The sequence below is a fragment of the Pristiophorus japonicus genome, chromosome 11, assembly GCF_044704955.1.
Source record: "Pristiophorus japonicus isolate sPriJap1 chromosome 11, sPriJap1.hap1, whole genome shotgun sequence".
NCBI lineage: Eukaryota > Metazoa > Chordata > Chondrichthyes > Pristiophoridae > Pristiophorus > Pristiophorus japonicus.
This window is the reverse complement of record NC_091987.1, coordinates 39,921,327-39,947,494: the sequence shown is the minus strand read 5'-3', so window position 1 is coordinate 39,947,494 and position 26,168 is coordinate 39,921,327. Positions and strand designations below refer to the sequence as shown.

The 26,168-nt window shown below is 40.6% G+C and overlaps 1 protein-coding gene across 7 annotated transcripts in view; it reads left to right on the top strand.

The window, feature by feature from the left end:
- Nucleotides 1-26,168, top strand: part of LOC139276015 (interleukin-1 receptor accessory protein-like 1) — a 1,534,993-nt gene that overhangs the window by 581,622 nt on the left and 927,203 nt on the right. For all 7 annotated transcript variants that reach the window (XM_070893365.1, XM_070893368.1, XM_070893363.1 and 4 more), the window contains 2 exons: nt 7,275-7,458; nt 7,604-7,757. In XM_070893365.1, coding sequence (XP_070749466.1) covers nt 7,275-7,458; nt 7,604-7,757 — 338 coding nt within the window. The remainder of the gene's footprint in view (nt 1-7,274; nt 7,459-7,603; nt 7,758-26,168) is intronic.

Genomic DNA, 26,168 nt, shown 5'->3' with positions numbered 1-26,168 from the left:
GCAACACTTTACGTCAGAAGGTCAGAGAGATTTAACGCTACCACCAATTTCATATCGCTTGTGGTAACGCCCAATTTCAAAACTGGAGTCTAGGGGCTTTGAGAATGGGCGAGAAGCCGGCGATTTGAAAACCCATATTTACTGCCCACACCGGAAATACCGCCCATTTTTGGGCGATCTGCACAAAAGTGTAACATCTAGCCTAAAGATACTTTTTTGCATGCAGCTCCAGCCATCTCTAGCCACACTGCTGTTTAATTCCCCATTCCCCATGCCCAACCAAGGCGGGCAACCAGTGGCATCAGGAATATCAATGGATAAATGAGCCTTACTAAAGAACGTCCACTGGAGTCGGCGCTTAGGTACTGGGCATGTGTAAAACCTGCCCTGCCACCGACTTAGTGAATGTCCTGCAAATTAGAAAATCTAGCTCATCTCATCAGTATTATACACTTTAATTTCTCCGGTTGGAAACACTGAGCTATTAGCTTTAAGATCTTTTCATGCTTTTGCACTTTCAGCTTCTAACAGCGATATAACTAGTTCTTTTATACGGTTTTGTAAACTAGATATTGTCATTTTTGGTTTTATTTCTGTTTATAGCCGAACATTTTTATATTTAAAATAACCTATTAAAATAATAATTCTGTCTGGCATTCTGTGATGAATATTTGAAAAATCATGTATTAATAATAATCTCACCGTAATTATGAATGAACATTGTAGTTAAAGCTTCAGTAAAAAAATCAGAGGTCAGCAAAGAGATTATTATCTTACGGATTTAAAATAAGTTATGTATTTCCTTTTCCCCAGCTGACATGCATAGTTTTGCGAAAATAATAGAGTGTTAAGCAGATTTGTTGCAGTTCCTTTCAGCTGGCCCTCAGGGTTTGTCAGACCCAAGGCCTGCATTAAGCGATAAATCTTAAACACGCTGCATCCTTTGTTTCTGATGTCCAAGTAATCAGTGGAGTTTGAAAAGATCTTTCATTTTACACATGTCCACATTCTTGAGCAACATGCTATTTGTTCTGAGGCTTGCATGGCACGGAGCATAAACATACTTCGGGAGCTTCAAATAAGGATCAATTGGGTTGTATCTGCTGATCTGGACATGTTTGTTTCATACACATTCCAGCTAAATGCAGCTGGATTTAGCATGCATGAGGCAGGATGATTTTCAACTAATTAAGTGACCGATTTATTTGACAGTGAAGTATCCATCTGCTCTGGCCATTTAACTCTTCAGCTCAATTAAATCACAGCATTCTCAAAAAAAACCTGACCATTTTTGCATGGTTGCTCTTTGATCGCTTTTGCATTGAATTGTAGCATACGTACTAGTCTATATGTGTCAGCTATGGCTCAATGGGTAGCATACTCGCCTCTGAGTCAGAAGGTTGTGGGTTCAAGTCCCACTCCAGGGACTTAAGCACATAACTCTAGGCTGCCACTCCAGTGCATTGCTGAGGGAATGTGCACTGTCAGAAATGCCATCTTTTGGATGAAACATTAAACCAAGGCCTCGTCTCTCTCTCAGGTGGATGTAAAAGATCTCACAGCACTATTTCGAAGAAGAGCAGGAGCGTTATCACCGGTGTGCTGGCCAATATTTATCCCTCAATCAACATAACAAAAACAGATTATCTGTTCATTATCACATTGCTGTTTGTGGGAGCTTGCTGTGCTATGTTTCCTACATTACAACAGTGACTACACTTCAACAGTACTTCATTGGCTGTAAAGCGCTTTGAGACGGTCCGGTGGTCGTGAAAGACACTATATAAATGCAAGTCTTTCTTTTTCTTTTTATACGTAACAAATATACTGACTGTTATGAAAGGGTCCGTGGTGGCATGATAGCTGCAAGACTCTTGCGTCAGGAGCTCATCAATAATCGCTTTGGAACATGTTTGCTCTTTGATCGCTTTTGATCCCTGGAACATCGTGGGTGCTCCAGCTCTAATTATAGCCCCGACCTGTAAGAACACCACCGCAGGTCGGAGCTATAATTAGACCTGGAGCACCGGGCCCTGAAACATCGTGGCGGAGGTGCGGTGAATGAGGGTACGGGGCCCAGAAGAGCCGAGGGCCCAGAGGCAGCACAGACTTGCCCACTCTGTGATATGTGAGTGCACTAGGTCCGTGCAGTAGAGCAGGTTTGCAGTCGTCCTGGTTAATCCTTGCCACTGGATAAAGGCCTAGCTCTGTCAAGCCCGTGTGGTGACTGATGGGCAACGGTCACCATACATTAAAAAAAATTCACGCACAGGCATCTTCCACCCCCTCAACTGGAGTTCAGGACTGGAACATCGGGTCCTTCATTGAAACATCTGTGAACTCTCGTGGAAGCAAGTCATCCTCGTTCGTGTGACCGCCTATGATGTTATGATGTAGAGCAGAAATATCTCTGCTGTGAACTGCAGATTCAGTTTTGTTTTTAGTAAAGCTGTTTATTGTTTGGCTGTAACAAATAGTTGTTGCGTGACTAAATCAAACTGTCCATCACAGGATATGATGCATTCACTGGTCCCACTTCAGTATTAAGTGGTCAGCCAGCATTTGTAAAAAAGGTGATCAAAGAACAGATAAAGGGTAATTGAAAGGTTTAAAAATATAATCAATTCAAAAAAATGGAGATTGGAAGACAATTTTAAAAATGTGTTCCAGGTGAACCTGGAAATTGAATTGTGTGATTGTTATGTAAAAACTTAAAAACATTTGCTGAAATTCCTTTGTCTGCTATTTTAAGAGGCATTAAATCATTTATTTTAGATGGGAAAATGCCCATGTTAAAATAGTAAACGGAAGTCATATCAATGTATTACGTATTTGTGCTTGAATATGCACACAGGGTAAACGTTAAAGTGAACTCCCCATTACCAAATGTCCTGATTGCAGCAGTATACCTTACTGCATTCCTCTAGAACATTTGGGGCTAGATTTTCAGTTGTCGGCAAAATCGGTAGTTTTACGCCAAAATCACCGTTTTCGCTGCGCTAACGTTTTTAGGCCTAAATTTCAGCCTTTACGGCATCAATAAAGTCGGCATTGCACGAGGATTTGCAAACCCCGAGTTTCGGCAACTTTAGTCCGAGACCGGTAGTGCTGCGAGAGAGACCTTGGAAGGGGGGAGAAACAAAAAAAAATTGCAAAAAACATTCACAAAGCCCTTACCTACTAAATCACTGAAAAATAATTTAAAAATAAAAACTTCAACTTACCTTTTTTGCAGGTCTTCATACTTACCATACTGGCAGGGCTGCACCGACAGGTTTGACCTGGCCCGAAAAGGTGCCCGAAGATCCCACCGACTGGGTTTTCGCCGCGGAAGGTCAAATCGCGGCGAAAACCTTGTTGCAAAGTCGGTGAAAATCTAGCCCTTGATTCCTCCATTACTTATATGGTCACAATTACTCAAAGATGGAAATTCCCTTTGTGAATGTTAAGGATTAATACACTCATACCAATACATTTTTTTTTAACAGAAATGCTAATTCGTTTAAAATAAATGGATTAAACAGCTTAATTAAAGTAGCAGAAAGAGGAATTTGCTGTGAACATGTTAAGTATACACACGATAATATCAACAATTTCTATCCTTAGAAATTAAAACTAAGGCAGTCACAATACAAACTCCCACTATGCTTGCCCTAAATCTCAGTAGCTTTCTTGTCCCACTTATTTCCAAGTCCAAGTTACACTGGCAAGTTATGCTGTTGTTGAGCTGCTGTTCCAGACTTGGTTAGTTATGTTAATCTGTAACTTATGCACTGGAGTTTAGTCATTTTGTTTGAGTCTTAAAATAATTCATAATTTACTAAAATTTGTTCAATTTATGCAGATCAATTTTATCTTAAACATATTGCATTGACCCGGATTTTGTGATAATAATAACGATGAGGCTATCAGCACTCCCTGTTATTATGGAGTAAATCGGACAGCAACATCTGGTATCTGCACTTGCGCAATTAAACGCAGATATCCAGAAGTTGCTGTCCAAGTTTCCCTGCTTCTCCACAAGCTTCAGTACACTCGTAACTCACCAAGAGACTCGGCATTGTACATATAAGGGTGTGAATTTGTGGTACTTGCCTACTAGATACTCAATAAAAATGCCAGAAAGATTTGGGGCTTGTCCATTCAAGTGTAAGTGCATTTTTAATGCTGTAATTAAGTCTTAATTATTGACAAACAACCTCTCTGGCACTGAAAATTAGCTGCTATAAGTGTGGAGTCTCATTCATTCAGATTTCATTATTGTTGGAGATTTATTTTTAAACCACTGAGAAATTCAACATACAGGTAAGGGTTTCAAACGAGCCAACTGCTCCCTGGCCTTTTTAAAGGGTAGGGTTTGCAGTAAGGTCCTGACGGGTGAAGGAAAGCCAACAGGTTCACTGATATAGAGCTGGAGACACTGATCGATAGTGTGGAGGACAGAAGAAGAATACTGTTTCTTGACATGGGTAGAACTGACAATGCCAGTACATAATGCATGGAGGGAGATTGCAGGGAAGGCATCAGGCACCTCCAACTATGTGAGGATGCACCCTTCCAGAAGGATGCTGGCCATTCTGCATCCGGCCCTTCCAGGGTGGCAATGCGTCGACTCCCCCTAGCTCTGGGGTGATGAGGATCCTCCTTATCCTCATCCTCATCTCATCCTCGTCCTCGTCCTCCTCGTCCTCCTCCAGCAGCTGTCCCCTCATGATGGCCAGGTTGTGCAGCATGCAGCCGACCATGACGATTATGGAGACCCGTTGAGGAGAGCACTGTAAGGTGCCACCAGAATGATCCAGACACCGGAACCTCTACTTAAGGATGCCTATGCACTGCTTGATGATGCACCTGGTGGCAAAAAAGAGCGTCATTGTATGCATGCTCTGGCACTGTACTGGGGCTCCGCAGTGGAGTGAGCAGCCAAGTGGACAGTGGATATCCCTTGTCCTCAAGCAGCCAACCGCAATCCTGATTGGGGCCGGTTAAGACGGAGGGCACACTGGTCTGGCGCAGAATGAACAAATCATGGCTGCTGCCTCCCTTGCCCGCTGCCTGTCTGCACAGTGTTGATGGTGATGCCTTCTCCTGCGTGCCGCCCTGCTTCTGAGCAGGTGTACCAGGTATCGCCCTCCCAACACTCCTCCTCCCATCCTCAGGGTGAACCCTGCCAAGCAGGTCTCTGCAGCCTACAGTCCTCCACTAAAGAGTCAGACTTGAAAGTTGTACTAAAGTATAGGGGTATGTGCTGATTTAATGGAGCCAAAACAATTAATAAAACTATATGAAAAGCTAAATACTGCGGATAATGGAATCTGAAATAAAAACGCTTAAATTAATAAAACTATTTCCCGAGCAAAGGGCTCCGATTACGACAAAACTCTAGCAGTGTCGCATTCGGACACCAACTCGAATACCTCGTGGGAGCACTGCCTGAAGAAGGCCTACCCTTTTGTAGCTGAAAATCCCTGTCCTGGCCGTTTTCCAGCGGCCGGCATTGCTGCTGGGCTGAACGCTGGAAATTTACCTTTCCAGCGGCTTCACCCCGCCATTTGGCTCGGGGAGGGAAAATCACCCGACCGCGGCGGCCGATTTCTTTTTCGATCTGCCACCCAAACCCCGCGGTAGCTGTCCCTTCGGGGACGGTGAATTTCGGCCCCGCACAGTTGCTTGCCCTGTTCACACAAGTCCCAGATCCCCTGTAGTGGGCATAGATGGTGCTGTATCAGACACCCAATGACAGTAAGTTGCCACTCAAAAAGCCCATGAAAAGTCTGTGGGCAGCTGTAAACATAATGAACGGCAAATCCGGGCCTGTGTCACTAGCCAGTCTAGCTGTTTTTTAAAAAAAAGTTGGTTTCCTTTAATACAACATAAAAACAGAAATCTGTAATTCCTTGAATGCGAATTTTATACTAAAATGTAATGCTTTTCATATTTTTGTAAATTTCAAAATTGTTTCATGAAATGTTTATCTGACAATTTTGTTATTGTAAACATATAAGATTAAAAGATGGCAATATGTAGAAAAAGTATTTTTTTAGAAATTGAAATCCAGATAAACTTTTGATATTTGTGGTTCTCATCCAGATCCCCATGAGGTTTTTTTTTTAGTTATTCACGTAGGTTTCCTAAAATATTGTTGAATTCAGCTACCCATTACCTAATGCTACAGCATTTGTGACTGACAAAGTCATTGACATGTTTTTATTTTGCTTTGGTGACTTCCTTCAAAGCATTTTTATAAATATCCATTTTAATTGAGTTAAATAACTAGACCTTTTAGAGTCACTCTTACAATGGTGCCTTATCTCCTACACCACTAAAATAGATTATCATTATCTTATAGCTGATTGTGGAGCTTTGTGTGTGCAAATTGGCTTACGCTTTTCCCTACGTTACAATAATGACTATACCTCAAAAGTACTTCATTGACTGTAAAGCACTTAAGGATGTCCAGAGGTTGTGAAAGGTGCTATACACATGCAAGTTGTTTCTTTCATTCATCTTTCATATTTTTAGTCATATCACCACATTTATGTTATACAACTTACAAAATTGATTTTTTTAACAATCACTTATTTAAAGATTAATTTTATAAAAATAACATTGCAACACCGTACAAAGGAGGAGAATACGTCATCGGGAGCTAATTCATTGAGTTCGCTAAGTCTTTTGATATGTGAAGTAAAAGTTGACACTCCATCCTGACCAGGTATTTTCGTGGCCTAATATTATGATGTTACCATGTTTATGCATTGGGAAAATATGATCCAGAAAAAGGGGAATTGAAATGAATAAGAACTGGATTGAGACTCACTTCATGGTTGATAGTTGGAAAAGGAGATATTCCCCCTATCAGTTGATCTTGAAATCTGAAGTCACTTTATGGCAGAGTAATAAACAGTAAACAGTGTTTAAATTGCAAGAAAGAAGTAAAAAATGCTGGACAGGTATTTAAGTAAACATACCCCATTCACCAGTGGATTGACCTGATGCATTGTGAAATGGCAACAGAGACACGATTTGTTGAAGCCAAATCATATACAATGTGTGTTATCTATTGAACAACAGCTATTTGGTATGAACTAAAATTGCTCTTCCTTTGATTTTGAGTTATACTTTCATACAATTAGTTTCAACTCTTTTCTGAAAATTCTGAACTCTGAAATTCTGAAAATTATATTCTGAGCCTCTTTGTCGCTGGAATTAAATATAAAATCACTTCAGAATGCTGTATTTTAAAGTTTTTTTTTGTGTGTTTTCCCCTTCAGGAATGCTACATACTGCATGAAGGTTTCAATGTCACTGATTGTAGCTGAAAATGATACAGGCCTTTGCTACAATGCAAGAATGAAATATTTTGAAAAAGCTGAGCTCAGCAAAAATAAAGAGATATCATGTCCAGACATTGAGGATTTCACCCTCCCAAACAGTGAGCCAGTTGTATGGTATAAGGTAAGACAGTAACAATTTATTTTGTATCTAGAATACACTCTTTCTAAAAGTTCTCTAATTTGTATTGTGTAATGTTTGGTTAAAAAGGAAAATTACTATGAGGCAGCAGAAATAGATACTATAGTATAGCATGGTATTTGAACAGGAATGCAAGTCAAAGGCCTGGCGACAATCTGTTGTCCAAAAGGGGGATGCTCTTCTGATCCGTGAGGTAACAGAAGATGACGTTGGAAATTACACATGTGAACTGAAGTTTGGAAACTTTGTGGTAAGAAGAACTACAGAATTGGCAGTAACAGGTAGGTGCTTGAACTCAACTGCTCTTTCTTTTGCATTTGTGATTTTTGTTTTAAATTAACATATTATTGAATTTTAAGTTACTGGCTGCCTTCAGACATGTTCATGTGATGGTTCTGATGCAGCGCACACAAGCGGGTTTGGTTAGGTTGTAGTTTGTTCCTACCAGCACCTACACAGTATAAATTATTTCCCTTTACTTTTTAAGAATTCTGTCCAGGGAAACCAAGAATTCATAATGCACAGCAGGGTATACAGATTATTATATTTTTCTCGGAATTTGACACATTGGAGGTAGTGTCCCATTACTAGTGGCACTCCTGAGAGCTACTGCTTTCCTTTACTGACAGCCCTTCACCTGTGCAGTCAATTCATCTGACATGACTGCTGGATGCTTTGGTGTTGGAAACAAAGAGGAAAAGACCCTGCAAGAATGCACAACAACAGCTGGTCAGGGATGAATTCCAAACATCTTCAGATCTCATTGTGGTTTGGAGCTTGAACATTCAGTTTTGGCTTCATTATTTGTCCACATATTGGTCCCATACTAACTTGGTTCAGCGTGCATATCTAATTCACCAATGACCATTCAATGCTTTATATATAATATGTAAAGAGGGTTTAGCAAGATTTTTCCCATGAATGTCAGATGTAGGTCTAATTAATGTATTTTCTCGGGTTGAATATCTTTACCAACTATACTGTGGCTTGTGTTAAATGTGATAGCTAACAATATAACCAAATGTTTTGAAATTTGAAGAGACGTTTCAATTGATATATTAACTAGATGTATAGTTCAGATAACTGTTTAAAACAATTTTTGCCACTAAGTCTGAGCTAAGTGAACATTAACTTGTCAGTTTCAAAGCGGACACAATTAAATATTAATGGTTTTCCATTCATGATTATCTCTTTAAGCAAAAATTCCCAGATTGATGAACATAAGGAGAATTAAAAATAGCAAAATTGTGTGACTATCCACTTATAAGATGAGGTGCACAGCCCTGCTACTTTATTGAACCAATATAGTTTAATGTTATAAAGGAGAAGACACTTAGCAGACTCCAATTTAATGAAAGCTGAGGAATACAGAGAGCTATGGGAATGACACTTCTAATTTGTCCTATTTTTGTGTGTCAGCATGACACTAGAGTTTTTAAAGTAATGAAATTCATATTTCATTTCCAGAATGCCAAAGACCAGCCTGAGTCTGCTAAAAGGGCAGTTTAAATTATTCAGATGTTCCATGGTAGCTTCATCAAGGCTCCGTTGCTGTCACTGTGGACTGTAGCCATCAGTACTTTTGGGGACAGCAGTATAAAATCAGCTGCAAATGTTGGTCACCTTCTGGCTTGCCATGCAATTGAATTGCAAAAAAATGTATTCTAGATAACTTCTGGCAGGTTTGCGTCTGTTCCTGACAGGTAGCTTTAATATAGGGAAGGAAAAAGATTCTACATACTGCTGGTAATCTTCATCAATAAGGTTACAATGTAGCAATCTAAGCAATCAAATGTAATTTGATTAGAGGAGAATTCTAGTGATCAATCATGTCCCGTAATCCATTGCACATAAATTCCCATTATAATTTTACTTGAATGCAAAAATATTTTAGTGTGCATAGAGTGACAGGCAATTATGATTGTGCTAATCTACAAACATCACTGTACCTTATATCGGTTTGTGTTATTTATATGGAGATATTTGATTTGGCCGTGCATCAGATTGCATATATTCCTCATAATACATGAATTTTTTCCGCACTATTGTACATTATAGAATTATATTCGGCCCATCGTGCCGATGTCGGCTCTATGAAAGAGCTATCCAATTAGTCCCCATAGCCCTCCAATTTTTGTCCCTTCCCGTATTTAAATGTTGAAAACCAATTTCTATTACATTATCTGTCATAATCTTTATGTGTTGATATTACAAGTTATGCAACAGTAAAATGTACTACACAGTTTAATGAAAATCATTTGCTTCGATAAATGATTGAAAATAGAACAAAAGCTTTATTGCACTGTAACAGAATAAATTTTCTGTAAATTATACTTCAGAAAGATATGAGAGCCTGATGAAGGGCATTGAAGAAAAAAATCTTACTTTTCGGAGTCATTCCTCTGTTGAAAATTAATTATCTTTCAAGCTTATTTATCAGTTACACAAAAGTCATATCTTTGAGCTTTTTTGTTGCTCATAAAAAATGATGGCTTAATGCTTGTGTTTTCATGAAGACATGGTTGTGATGAGTCGGAATCAAATACAAAAGACACTGCAGTAGCAATTATCTGAATATGACTTTAAATATGCTAATATGTACAGAACCATGAATTGTTGCTTTTCTTCAGACATATGTGCTATGACATCTTGCCTGGTTTCTTGATTCTATTGCTTAGATTTTTTTTTCCTGTACATGCTTCTTAATTTAAGTGAAACTTTCGTACTGTAGATTTGAGTCAGCTGAAATAATGAATGTATAGTGTGCGAGTACAAACACAGTGGTTTGTATCTATTGTCATCAGCAGAAGTAGGCTCATGTGCATACAACACAGTGCAGTACAAGGGAAACAATGAATGGAATAAATTGGATGGCCATGCAGACACCTTACAATATAACCAGAGGTTATGAACCTGTGAAATGCAACACCAATAGCTTCTGCCAATATTGTTTCTCAGTTGATCACAGGTCATTTTTCCGTTTTTTTTGGACATTTATTTTTCTCACGGAACGGATTTAGAAAAATAGTTACTTTTAATGTTGGATGTTTAAAACAAAGTGCATGGTCACTTTTTTTATAAGGCACCTAAACAAAAGATGGTTAAATATGTGAATGGAAACTCCCCCCTCCCTCAAAATCTGTAAACAATAAGCAATTTGTTAACTTGTCTCGTTAAGTGCTAAACACCTCGCTGTGAAAAGTGTAAGATGAAACACAAAGGCGGAGATACAGCCTTCTTTTTAAAGAGAAGGCTATAAGGGCGTTCACTGACCCCAAGAGATTAGAAAGGCTGGCCGACAGTTAGAAGTTATCTTAAGTCAGTGACGCTGACGCATTGACTTGGAGAAGCAGAGTGTGTTTTTTTTATCTTGTATTGTTATAGGAAAATCAGTTGTACTGATTGAATGAAGTGAGTCCAATTCGAACTGCTGTTCTGTATGTTTACTTTATGGTGACCTAATACAGCTTATTGATTTGTATCACGTTTCTTCACACGATGTGTTTGCTCAGTCTGCCTTTGGAGAGATTGAAGAAGTGCACATGCAAAATACCCTGGGTTATGCCATTGTACAAGTAGATGTAGAGCAGTATGAGTGAACTCATATTAAGACAGTCAAACTGCTTACATGAATGACTGACCTTACTGAATCCAAGAAAGTAGCTAAAGCAGGCCCGCATTTCTGATATTACAAGGTGCATGACGACAATGTAGTAATATTATCTCACCCCCTTTGGGGAGATCCATGGCCTTGATCTCCACAGCACAAGAGTATGGCGATTTAGGCTACATCACTTTGGTGCTTCAGTGCACTTTACTACTCAGATTTATCTCATTTTTTAAAAAATTGTTCCATGTGGAATTTACATAATTATTCTCATATTTAATTGTCTAGTGTCAGATAAAAGGGACCCTCTAGATTATTTGTTTGAGATAAATGACCGATCAAACATGGACCAACCATGGGAAATACTTGAATACGAAATGAATAAGGTGTAGGTTAAATGCATTCTGACTAGTAGTAAACGGACTGAGTCAAAGGCTGGGTCTCCATGAGTAAACCGAGAGATCAGAGCAAAATCCAAGGTTTTCAAAGAACCATGTGATAAATATGAGGGGAGAAAATATCAAAAAAACTGAGAAAAATAAAAAGCATAATTGGGAAGCAAACAGAAAAAAGGAAGGCAAGAGGGATTATGAGGAAAGTGTAAGGATTTTTATAAACACAAGGCAGAAGAAGGATAGTCAAATACAGGGTGTAACATTTATATATGAATAGGCCATTTTGTATGCTAGAATAATAGAAGTACTTTTTTGTTTCAATTTTTACAGGTGAATGTGAGACTGTAGGGCTCCTTGACTAGGGTGTGGAAGGGCAATTATTCGAGAAAAATTGAACTAAAACAGTTATGGGGGGGAGGGAAGGGAATTCTTTTAGTTCTGTTGTAAGGCATGAAATAGATGGTGCACACAGATTGTGTGCCCCAACTGGGAGTCCCAAGACTGGCTCGAAAGTAGGCATTAGGCCTCATTATCATTATTTGGATAAGCTGCTGGCTATTTATAAAGAGAATGTTGGGCAGCTTACCACGCCAGCAGTAGCTCAAAGCTCATTTCAGGGGGAGGGATGGGAAATTGGGAATAACGCCAATTATAGGCTGGCAATGGGAAGTGCTGCGGAGCCAGGAGGAGCAGGAGTAATCCTGCTAACTCCAAATCAAAGTTACATTTTTTTTAATCATTTTTGGTAGCAGCCACTTGCCAGGTCGCATCCAATGCTTAGAAAATGTGTGTCGATCAGACCCAACACCTGCTCCACTCAGGGCAGCACGATTTCCCTGAGGGGTCCTTAAAGAAACACTAGGCTCCTTATCAGCATATGCAAGAGCCGAACAACTGCCGCCTAAAAAATGCCCCATCCAATATCAGATTGGACAATATTTAGGCATTCTTGGGGCACAGGACTTTGCTCTGCGAAATTGGCCTCAATTGCACCCGTTTTGCAACAAAGTCCAATTTCTATTCCATAGTTTACAAAATAAATGTTTCTGAGAGCCACATTAGATTTTTATTTGTGTATTCAGCAGCTTGTCTCTTTTTATTGTATGATTATACTAGTAATATTCCTAATAGATGTTACAAGTATTGTACAGTAGTTAAAATATCATTAACATTTGTGCTAAAAATGTCATTGATTTTCATCCACACTTAATTTCCTGTTTATATGTATAACTGTGACATTATAAATATACACTAATAAAGCTATTTGCAAAATACCATTTTTTTAAATTTATATTGCTGTATAGTTACAATCTCATTCATTGTTTAGTCACAGGTACCTGGTACATTTTAATTCCACCTGAGGCACTAGGCATGAAGATCAGAAGAAAGAAACACTTGTAAATTTAATAGAGGGTCCTAACACTCGTCAGGTTTCATAGAATGATGTCCTCCCAATCAATGAAATTCTCATTTTGGCCACATCATTAGCTGGAGACCCAGAGCTGAGGCTGACACTTCCCTGAAGACAATTCATTTCTCCTGCTCATTTCCTATCAACTCGTAAAAGAACACTGATGACTATTGTCTGCGAAGATGTTCTCTAAGTTGTGGAATTTTGTGCAGGTAAATAGAAATGTAGAAAAATATATTTAAAATGGGACAGGAAGAGGAAATTATTTTATGGAGAGACAGTAAAGGAGAACTGGCTAGACTGGTTCCAGGTCCCAGCCCAAAATATCAGGCTGATCTTTCTCTCCCAGCACTGTCCAGGATCAGTTGTATGGAGCACAGCGGAAGTTATTCTAGGAGGACTAGGAGATGAGCACTGGAAATTTCTCTGTGGCCTCTTTTTTGCATTCAGCAGACATGTAGGGCCACATGCAGAGCATTATTGGTTACATCCATGAACCGAAGAGGATCTTGGGTGCTTAGAGGCAGTAGGAAACTTAAAGTGGCAGACACAATGGAAGTCCCAGGAATGAGATATCAAGATATATGACTTTTCTGGTGCAGTGAACAGAACATTTTACAAGTGCCAGCTGCACACGAGTTGGAGAGTGCTGACATTGATTGTTGTTGTCAATTCTATGATCTTCTCTCTTAGTGAAATGCAACATTCCCTATTTTTAAGTGAGCATGTTGTAGTGCCATGGAAGGGTTGGCAGTAGCAACTAAAATAGGTGTTTGATGAAGCATTCCACACTTTCTGGTCTGCCTTTGAGGTGTGGTGAAAGGGCAGCACTGTAGCAAAAATCAGCATATACACACATACTTTTTCACTAAAGACCTGTAATATTCATTCTTATTTAACAGCTTTTTGAATAGAGAAAGGAAAAAAAATAAAAGTGTAGATCCAATAAAATGGCATTGGGATAGGGGAAGGTGATGCTTTTACTGTCTGGATGTTCTTTTTATTAAAGGTAGGATTCATTTTTTGATGGTTTGATTGAATGTGTTTTTTCACACATTGGTTGGGGGAGGGGAATTTTTACTGAGTATTTCTAGAATTCCTACTGAGTTGGGAGAGTGCTTGCATCTCAGGAGAAGGCATTTTGGATTAGGGCCAGACAGATGTATTTTGCAGCTCTCAAGGCTCCTGATCATTCTTGCTCCTGTCTATGGCTGATTTTTGACCCTCCTCTCTCAGCTCCTTTGCAAGATTTCTTCTTGCTCTTCCTCCAACCCGATTTCTCTCCCTATGCTCAAATTATGGAGCCAGTAACAGAAAACATGATACGGGAGCGTTTATCCAAAGATTACTGCAGTGTACCACTGGAACAGTCAAGGCAGCAGAACTATTGCTTTAAGATTCTGATTGTATGTTCAGTAATGGCCAGTATTCTCAGAGTTGCAAAGTAAGTTTAATGGTAGCGACGCTCATTGTACTAATGTTCCACGGGGGTGGGGGGGGGGGGGTCATTAACAAGTGTTTGAAGGTTACCCCTGATTTCCCAAGTGCCAGTCCTTTACAGCAGAGGGATTTTTGCATACACCAGAAAGTGTGGAAAGATTCACGAAAGGTGAATCAGCCACTGTCCACGGACGCCTCAGGATTTGATGGCGATGGTCAGAAACTATGTGGCCCTCAGAGCTCCTCCAATGACCCCATTCATTTTTCACAAGTGGTTTAATTCCAACAAAGCCCAGAGTGAAGGAAGTGAAAAAAGAAATCAAACAGAAAAATTAAGTAGAAATTGCATGGTAGGTCTTTTGGTGGAGCATTTAATATGTGTTCATTTTATTTTAGTAAAGATAAAAGTAAAGATCATATTAGTAGGTGAGTATGGAATTACTAGGCACAACTGAATTTAGCACTAGTCAAATGAGAGTGCACCATTGATGTGCTAATATGAACTACAACGGCATTTTGATTTTTCATTGTTATTCACTTAGATCATTTCTATAGTTCAAGGTATTGACATTCTATTTTAACTGTTCTGCCTTTTCATTTTAAATGCTATTTCTCTCGTGAATGTGAACATTAAAATAAAATCACTCCAACAATATTTTCTTTCAGAAATGTAATTTGGTCCATTACTTTGAGCAATTCAGAATGATCTAGAGATGAAATTTGCAAAAGATGCCTTGAGTAATATCAAAGCATTGTATCATTGATAAATGCTGTTAATTCAGTCAGGAAAACAATATTCTCACTCTTTAAGGCAACCTCATATATAGGCTAGAGCTAATGATTCGATTAAAGGCTCTTCACTCAGAAGGTAGTTAATTTGCATCTGTATTTATATACTCAGAATGCCTGATCCCTGCAAACTTTGATCTTGCAAAAGTGAAATAATGTCAGGGGATAGGTTTTTAGCAATTCAGGTAACATTTTATTTAAAGCTGAAAGCATATTTCTTCTTGTGTGCTCATTGAAAGGATGTTTAAAGTAATGCAGAGGACATTTGAGTGCTTACCATAAATCTCCCCCTTCCAAATTATGACACTTCTGAACTTAATGGTATGTACACAGATGAAGAAAGTGCTGTGATGAATTAATCGAAAACAAGAACAATAGGTGATTTATCCACAGTATAATCTACTGCAAATTATTGTGAACTTGCGATAACTACATAACAAAGGGGTTCAGTAGTCTGCTGGGAGCATCTTTCAGTACTGCAATCATAATACTCTCAGGAACACAAGACATACCAGAGAGGAGCAATATTGCTGCCATGTTGGTCATTTTGTAAACTGATGGTAATGGTAAAAATGGAGAAAAAATACATTCATCAAGTTCTGACCACCCCACTAAAGTGCTACCACTGAGACTCAGGAAGTGAATGAAGCAGGATAAGAAGTGGAAGGGTTGAACACATTTAAGAACAAGCACCCAATATCAGTGTTTTTATATTCCTGTCATCACAGATAAGGCCAGACAGAAATTGAATTTATTCTGTCTCAAAACCCAAATTTTATTCACATAATTTATAACATTATTAATTAAGCCTCAAATGAATTCCCAGCATTTATCAATTATTCAACATTTATTCACTTACATTATATAATGCCAAAATTAAGATAATTATTAATCCAGTAAAGAATAATTCAATTTTGGATAGTTTACATAGAACATTTTTAAGCCCTATCACAGTGAACAGTAACTATTGAAAACCAAGATTAAGATTTTATAAATGAAAAATTCATAGCACTTTTATTTAGGGTCTGTCTACTGTCCTATTCCATGATTACATGGAATAAGTGTTCTGAATAAAATATTCTACTTGTGCTACACCTGTGTATCTGTATACGGAGCCGAGGCATAGATAGTTCAACCCAATAGATTTGCTTCATTATAGCAGCCTATGTGGGTCAGCTGATTAAGGCAGGGAATATATGAGTCATACAGACCAGGAAGTTACCAAGCTGAAATCCCAGTTTGTGCTGAGTTAGGTGATCTCACCTGGGGTGGTAAAAAGAAAGACTTGCATTTATATAGCGCCTATCACGACCACCGGACATCTCAAAGCGTTTTACAGCCAATGAAATACTGTTGGAGTGTAGTCACTGTTGTAATGTGGGAAAAGTAGGGCAGCTACATATACTCTCAATGTCCCTGGGTTAGGGAAGGGTTTAACTTCCATTTGAAATGGGCATGTGATCAGTGACCTCGCCACATGCTTGTCCGGAAGCTTGAGCCATTCTTGGGTTTAGCACTCATTGACGTGGCGGTGAAGAGCTGTTCCTTATCAGTTGTAGGAGGGCTGGAAATCGGCCGGCTACCACCTTGAGCCAACTAGCAGGTCGGGCTTGAGAAGAGGTGGGGAGGGTAGGGTGGGGTATGGCAATTCCGGCCTTGGGGCGCCTTGCACAGGCTGGCAAACTTCAGCTTTAACTCTGAATTAAACAACAGTTGAGATTCTGAGGGCAGCCTGGCTGCTTTACAGCTTCAGAAAGAAACTGAACATTCTGCATTGATCACAGAGAGAATCAATTGGTGTTAACACTAGCAACTCCACTAATTCAAGAGTTGAAAAAATCCCCCAGTTAAATCAATATAAAACACTCTGTCCACATGTATGAATGCTTTAGAGAGATGAACACACTTATCTGATCAGCACCAGCATAAGGTGGTGTTGTTCTCAGTTTTGTTTGTCAGATACTATGACAGTGTGACCTGCATTGCACAGCCCCAGTAGCCTCCTGCTTCCCCCCCCCACCCCACTTCTCTTACAAGATGCTATCCATTTCATCCACAAGCTTCCCAGTATATAATTTTTAAGAACAATTTAATAAAACACATTCAGATTAAGAGATAGGAGAGGGTGTAATTCCTTTCTCCCAGTGGTACTAATGCAAATACAAAAGCACTGATTGACCCAAAGAATGCTGGAAAATAACTCCGCATTGAACGTCAAAGGAAAGGCGGGCAAGGAAAATGACCAGGTTGGTCCTCAATCTAATTAAAACATTAAACTCTTAATTGCGATATAATTTTGCTATAGAATTGAAAAAGATAATTTTTAATAATGTATTGTAAACAATGTGCCAATGTTTTCTGCGGTGATTGAACTGCGATCAATCCAACTCTGCTTTTAACAAATGTTGCATTCTTGTTCATTTTCTTGAGACCATAGTTATCAAAGAATTTTATAGAACAGAGTGTAGTGTCTCTGCACCTTGTTACAAACTCACACGAGGCATGTATATATCAGACACGGTCACTCTGTGATCTTCACTTTATTCCTAGGGCCAAAGAGTGCTGACCCTGGGTGGGACCTCCCCTTTCAGACCTGGAAACCCAGGTGAGGAGTGTCTCCCGCAAGCTCACCCCTTGTGGTCAGAGTGTGCATTTCAAGGGTACAGGTACAGTGTGCATGAGTTACAGTTACATAACTATTGTCATAGCAAGATGGTGAAATACATGACACAGAGAATGAGTGTAAGGTTGCAATTTACTCTCAAGTTTCAAAGACTATCCAGAAGCCACTTGCTACTTTATTCTCATTATGACAGTGTGTACATCCTAGGAATGCGAACCTTAATACTCACTCCCAAACAGGGACTGATAATATTTGAAAACTTGGATTAATTATTTTCTTCATCTACCCCAGTGTCTAGCCATATTGATCCTGTTATTTTCCCTTTATTCTTACAAAGAAATACTTTCCCCACAGATCAGCATTCCTACATGATAGAAGACCTAGAACATAATATTTTACATATTTGATTCATGTTAATGTTTATTAGTATTATACACATAAGCTCTGATTTTAATACAGGACTGGAATGGAGCAGGTGGGCACCATGGTGTATGGCAAACATCGCCAGCATGAGACCCGGGCAAGAGAGCGGGACATTGGCGGTTTTCACCAGGTGGGCAGGGTTAAAATTGCTGCTGTAAAGTTGCACTGAATGCAGTTGTAGACGATTGTCCTGGGACCAAAGGGTGAACTTTGCTATTATCTAAAGGTCTCAATATTGGTAATTTAAAATTGTAAAAAAAATAGAAAATGTTGGGAAGACCATCAGTATTACCAATTACGCAAAATAGGCCCCTAATTGCTTGGAATGAGCGACCCTCACGTGCCTGTTAAGATGCTAGGGGACAGGATTGTGTTGAGAACGATACATGGTACACGCCCCTCCCCCCCACCCCACCCTCTCCCCGCCCTCATCACCACCATCTTAACCTCCTCCCGGCATCATTTCCGCTGGACAAGGGAAGGAGGTTTAAAATGTACCCCGATGTCTAGCCATTTTTTGTCCCTTTTGATTACCTGTGCATTGTATTGTTTATATGACCAATAAAAGCAGAGTATGAGGAAAAATCCAGATTACACAGTAAAATATATAACACTGGTATCTTTATATGCACAACACATATCTCATTTGCATGGCTGCTGTACAAATCTGAGAAAAGATAAACATAGTCACGTCTATCATCATATCATCTCCCATTCTCAAACACTATCAGTCATCATCAATATTTGTCATTTCTCCTCTCTCAAATATCAACTGAGTTGGTGATTCAACTTACCCAGCATAAAGTACATTATTCATGCACTACACAAATAGGAGCTGTTTGCTGCGAGTCATGCTGCGCTTGCATAATCACATCTGAACACTATCTGACATATGCACCATTAGAAATATTTGGGTTTGCAGTCTTCACAGTAAGTTAAATCGAATGACAGGTCACTTTAAAAAAAAAAAAATTTAAATTAAATTTTTTCCCTACTATCCTTTCATGCTAAGTCAGCTATGGCTCAATGGGTAGCACACTCTCCTCTGAGTCAGAAGATTGTGTGTTCATGTCCTGCTCCAGGGACTTGACCACAATAATTCAGGCAGACACTCCAGTGCAGTACTGAGGGAGTGCTGCACTGTTGGAGGTGCAGTTTTTTGGATGAAATGTTAAACCGAGGTCCCGTCTGCTCTCTCAGGCAGACGCAAAATATTCCATGGCACTATTTCGAAGAAGAGCAGGGGAGTTCTCCCAGGTGTCCTTGCCAATATTTATCCCTCAATCAACATAAGAAAAACATATTATCACATTGCTGTTTGTGGGAGCTTGCTGTGCGCAAATTGGCTGCTGCGTTTCCCACATTACAGCAGTGACTACACTCCAAAAGTACTTCATTGGCTGTAAAGAGCTTTGCGATAACTGGTGGTCTTGAAAGGTGCTATATAAATGCAAGTCTTTCTTTATCTGCGTATTAATGACAGAGAAAGAGGAGCAGCAGAGGCAGGATACTCTGAGAGTGAGCCTCTCTGGCAGAAGGCAGCAACCCACTTGCTACGACCCCTGTTGGTGGCATTTTATTTGTACTTGATTTGGCAAATTTACAGGAGGCAAATGAGTTCCATGGGAGATTTCATCGTAAGTTAATAAGACATTTTAATCTGTTGATGAATTTCTGAATCTCTATTAAAAATACACTTAGCCATATTACGGCGCTATTATTTGCTCGCTCTCTCTCTTTCTCAAACTCACACACACACTGCTCACACACCTACAGACGCATATATTCTATAAACCTGAGGAGTTGGGTATGTGCCAATGGTACGTATAAGTCATGGCTTCTGTGCACATCTTAATGCATATTGAATTCTAGAGAATTGTGTCAGCTAGACATATTAAACTGCAATCACTTTGGATTCAGCAACTCGAGACCTAAACTTCACCATGTGATTCACTTCTGTTGCTGTGAATGTAAATGAGATGCAGAAATAACAAGAAGATTAGTAATGGGGAAGTGATTCACATAGCAGAAGTAAAAAAGCTGTGCAGTTGAGGCACAGACATTAACTTGAAATGTGAGGAGCAGCAACTCATAGAGGTAGACATTGCGCCCATTATTCAGGTGTAAAGTGGGCTCAAAGTGTACCAATTTATCAGCTTGCACCCAAGCTGCACTAGCGTTGGTCCCACCCCTGTAGCCCACTCCAAACCGCCACCCCCGGTACTTACTTAAGGGTTGCTGCTGAGGAGACAGGCGGCCTGACATTGATGTCTTCTGGGGTGAGCTACCTGTGGAGGCACGGCCAGTCTCGACAGCTCAGCCCAATTATTCAGCTTTGACTGGAAGGCCAATTTTTATTGGTCCTCCAGCCTCTTGCTTTGTGCACGAAAACAGTCCCAGACCAGTTTCTACCCCATATGTATTCTTGCACTTCTAAATGGCCCCGATCTACGAAAACGTGGAAATTGCGATGTGTCATGGTTCGCTTCTGTCATCTCTACTTCACCTGCCATCTATTCCATCAGCATGGTGCACTTTATACTCTTTCACCTTGGTCCTCAGAATCCCACCATGATCAGCTCCAACACCAGCAGCACCAGACGCACCAGACACACCAGCAACACTAAGAACAACACCAAACTTCTCCGCAATCGATTGATGCTGCACAGGGCATCAACAACCGACCACATTGCCGCATGGGAGACCTCGGATTGCGTCACCATGGCCAGATTTACTTCAGTTGAAACTGCCACATGATGCACCAGGTTGGCACCACCCCGGCACCATATCTCGTCTCTACAATGCCAAAGCCATTCCTTTCACACTCACGACCATTGCGGGTGGGGGGGAACGTTATGTCTCACCATTCCCTGCAACTCACTAAGGCACTTGCAAAGATGCAAACCAATCTGTTCAAGAACGCCAAGTGTTGAAAATAAAGTTTTCAATGTTTGACACCTTATTAGCAGAAACTTTACATGAATGTTGGATAAAAGACCCAAGTGGCTGCCCTTTTGTGTTGTTAGTTGGTATGATTATATTAGGATGAGGGTGAGGGAGGAGTGGCTAGTGAGATGGGGATGTGACAATGTAGATGGAGAGAGAGGTGCAAAGTAATTTGGTGTGAGTAAGGATGTGCAGGAGTAAGGTAGGAAAGGCAGAGGGATGGGGATATGATAAGAGGCACAGCAAGATGAAGTTGAGTGTGGCTTTGTACTAATGTTTTGGTATCGACTGAGATCATTGAAACATTTGCACTACTGCACCCAGGTCCTCCTGACATCATCCCTGTTTGTGCCTTCCTCCACAATGTACAACCAGGCTGCGTTGGTCTCCTGGAGAGGTCTCTTCCGCCAATTGGAAGGAAAGAGAACCTCCCTGTGTGCTGTGACTCCTTCCATAAGCATATGGAGGGAGTTATAGGAGACCCTGGGTGTAGCCCTGCTCCTCTGTGCAGTGTTTGTAAGTGTTTTCAGCACCTCAATGCTGTAGAACACTGACAGCACGTGTCAAATTAAAGTTGGCCTTGGTCCCTTTAAGGAAACTGGCTGATGACGCATCATAAAATGACGACAGCAGACCCATTTTCTCTAATTGGCCTGGAAACTCGCTGCGCGGGCTTGAAAAGCCCAGTCAAGGGAAATTAATTCTACACAATGGGATGGAGCCAACAGCACGGTTGGAAACCGCCGCCAATATCGCCCGCCACGGACTCGCCAAGGTTTGGAAAACTCTGTCCTTAAAATTAGTTTATGTAAATTTTGGCCTGGATTAAAATGTTTAAAATTATTTTTCAAAAAATTATGTTTTTGTTGTATTTGCTTTATTGAGGAGACTTGTAATTAAATTTGAAAATTAGAACATTTAGTTTCATTGCAGTTGTCAAAATTATTTAACTATTTGGGAATTCCTAATCTGCTTTGAGGATTCTATTCGTAAAGTCTCCGCAGCCTTGGCACTGAAGGTAAATGCATATATTTTTAGCGGGTCAGAGACGTACTCCCGAGGTACGCCTCTGACCGCAAATTGTGGGCAGTTATATTAAGGTAATTAACTAATCCCCTTCATTGTCTTAAACTGCAACATATAGTTATTTGGAAAGTTTGTTAATTGTAAATATACAACGTATCAATCTGTTTTATATTATGGCATTAAATGTAGCTATATGAAAATTGTTGGGCTAGAAATTGCACAGCACCCCGTTTGGGGCGTTAACTTTTGAATTATCACAAACGTATCGGCAGGCAAAAATGATTTTCTGCTCCTGGGAATTTCAGCTTTATTGCCCCAAGAGGGAAGTGGAGCGCTAAATCAAGTGCTACCACTTTCCTTCGAGTGCGAAAGTGTGTGAGAAGGGTGGTAGCAGAGGAACGCTGAACAATGTTCTGTGCAGTGCTGTCGGTATTAGAGGCTCCTTCCCTCGCTTAAGGGGACAGGCCAACGATGGGTTGAAACATTCTTATTGCTCTCTCTGTGGGGCCACGCGACCTGCGCAACTTGCATTACCGCCCCAAGCATTCTAAGCGACTTTATGGCAGCAGAACTGCGCAGAAATCCGTGGTGAAAAGCAATCAGAAGGCACCAGACTGGTGCGAGGAATAAAATTTGTCGGACCTGAGCATCAATGCCTTAAAATATCGGTCCCCAAGCCACCAGCCGAGATGACACTGCCTCCTGCTGGTGCCGTTGTTGATGCCCAGTGATGCAGCAGGGAATGGGACTGAATATCACATCTGGGGCAAAACAGGTCACTATGCACTGGATGACATCACAATCTACGAAGCATGGTGGTAAGTGTTAGCACTAGCTCAAATCCGCCAGGGACGTTCGCAGGCGGCGGTGACCCCTCAGCGCCCCATACTCCCCCCCCACCCCCCCAAACAGGTGCTAACGGGAGGTGCAAAGCAGCTGAATTTCTCCCCCATAATGTTGCACATTGTGATTGAAATCATCTCTGAAATTGCCACAAGCAAAACTTGAGTATTTAGCATAACCCATGCAAGGTGCTGGGGTCAAATCCGTGTCAATGTAAACTAGCCCCATCACAGAGGATGACTTTATTACCTCAATGCAACCTGCACATCTGAGGCAACTCTATAAAACCTAAGAACATAAGAAATAGGAGCAGGAGTAGGCTACCTAGCCCCTCGAGCCTGCTCTGCCATTTAATAAGATCATAGCTGATCTGATCATGGACTCAGCTCCACTTCCCTGCCTGCTCCCCATAACCCTTTACTCCCTTAGCATTCAAAAATCTGTCTATCTCCGCCTTAAATATATTCAATGACCCAACCTCCACAGCTCTCTGGGGCAGAGAATTCCATAGATTTACAACAATCAGAGAAGAAATTCCTCCTCATCTCAGTTTTAAATGCACGGCCCCTTATTCTGAGATTATGTCCCCTAGTTTTAGTTTCCCCTTTGAATGGAAATATCCTCTCTGCATCCACCTTGTCTAGCCCCCTCATTATCTTATGTTTCAATAAGATCACCTCTCATTCTTCTCAACTCCAATGAGTATAGGTCCAACCCCATAATATAAAACAGATTGATACGTTGTATATTTACAATTAACAATTAACAAACTTTCCAAATAACTATATGTTGCAGTTTAAGACAATGAAGGGGATTAGTTAATTACCTTAATATAACTGCCCACAATTTGCGGTCAGAGGCGTACCTCGGGAGTACGTCTCTGACCCGCTAAAAATATATGCATTTACCTTCAGTGCCAAGGCTGCGGAGACTTTACAAGTCAACACCCTCAGCTCCGGAATCAACCAAGTGAACCTTCTCTGAACAGCCTCCAATACAAATATATCCTTCTTTAAATACGGAGACCAAAACTGTATGCAGTACTCCAGGTGTGGCATTACCAATACCAGGACTTCTCTGCTTTTATACTCTATCCCTCTTGCAATAAAGGCCAACATTCCATTTGCCTTCCTGATTACTTGCTTGTACCTGCTATACTTTTTGTGTTTCATGCACCAGGACCCCCAGGTCTCTCTCTACTGCAGCACTTTGCAATTTTTCTCCATTTAAATTATAATTTGCTTTTCTATTATTTCTGCCAAAGTGGATAACTTCACATTTTCCCACATTATATTCCATCTGCCAAATGATTGCCCACTCACTGCATGTTTATATCGCTTTGCAGATTTGTTGTGTCCTCCTCACAATTTGCTTTCCCACCCATCTTTGTATCCCCACCCATCTTTGTATCATCAGCAAACTTGGCTACGTCATTCACCGATCCCCTCATCCAAATCATTAATATAGATTGTAAATAGTTGAGGCCCCAGCACTGATCCCTGCGGCACCACATTAGTTACTGTTTGCCAACCGGAAAATGATCCATTTATCCCGACACTCTGTTTTCAGTTAGTTAGCCAATCCTCTATTCATGCTAATATATTACTCCCGACCCCGTGAACTTTTATCTGTGCAGTAACCTTTTATGTGGCACCTTATTGAATGCCTTCTGGAAATCTAAATACACCACATCCATGGGTTCCCCCTTATCCATCCTGCTCATTACATCTTCAAAGAACTCCAGCAAATTTGTCAAACATGATTTCACTTTGCATTCCATCCCATCCCATTTTGGCTGTTGTGTATGTGTCTCGGTGCGAGGAGGCTGCCACTTCCACCAGTCAGGCTCTGCTCATGGCTTAGACACGGACTGGCACTGGGAGTAGGATTGTGGGTAAAGGTCGGCGTCTCTCCTTGACTTTATCCTCCACTTTATCTCCTACCTCTAGTTCTTTTTATGTGTATGAATGTGGCTTTTTGAGGTGCTGGTGTTGGTGTTCATTGACGTAAGCGGGCGAGGAAAGGGAAGGGAAGGGAAGGGAAGGGCAGGAAGCTGACTGAGGTGCCGAAACTGGGCCTGAAGATTTTAAAATAGGGAGTGATTCTGGACGACTAAATGCTGCGCAGTCCGGGTCGTTGTCAGCAGCGATGTCACCAGTTTGACCTCCCGTGGTTCGGAAAATTCTCTGGTCTCAAGGGTGCTGGACCAAAGAGATCCAACTGTACTTGCATTGGAGGCAGTTCAGAGAAGGTTCGTGAGGTTGATTCCTGAGATAAAGAGGGTTATCATATGAAGAAAGGTTGTGAAGGTTGGGCCTATACTCATTGGAGTTTAGAAGAATGAGGTGATCTTATTGAAACATTATAAGATTCTGAGGGGGCTTGACAGGGTAGATGCAGAGAGGATGTTTCCTCTCGTGGGGGAATCTAGAACTTGGGGGCATAGTTTCAGAATAGGGGGCCGCCCTTTTAAAACAGAAATGAGGAAGAATTTCTCCTCTGAGGGTTGTGAATATTTTCTACCCCAGAGAGCTGTGGAGGTTGGATCATTGAATACATTTAAGGTGGAGATAGACAAATTTTGAACGATAACGGAGTCTAGGGTTATGGGGAGAGGGCATGGAAGTGAAGTTGAGGTCAGGATCAGATCAGCCATGATCTTATTAAATGACGGAGCAGCCTCGAGGGGCCAAATGGCCTACTCCTGCTCCTATTTCTTACATTCATATTACATACAGTATTGGATTCTCTGAACCTTCAGTCCTCTTTTAAAAGCATCCTGTAAACTTAAGATAACAACGGTGAATGGATGCCTCATTACATGGAATGCTTCAAGGACAGACTAACTAAAAAAGATTTCAATCTTTTAGCTGAAGAATTGCTAATAATACATGCTGATTCAGAAATCCTTATTCTGAGATGAAAGATGGCAGTGGGAGATTGGCCGATTGCAGCCAGTAGAAATACAGTGCACTCAGAATAAGCACTCCTGCACATTCTGGATCCACATTAAAAGGCATGCTTTGCTCAGGGCAGCCCAATTTTTGTAAAGGGTCCTTGAACAGGTATATTAGTATATGAAAGGGACCTGACAGCTGTTTTAAGTGGCTGCCCCAGACAGCGGAAAAATGCATGTCCTTTGGGTGCAGGGTGCTGCGCTCCTAAATTAGTCCCTTTGTGTACATTTTA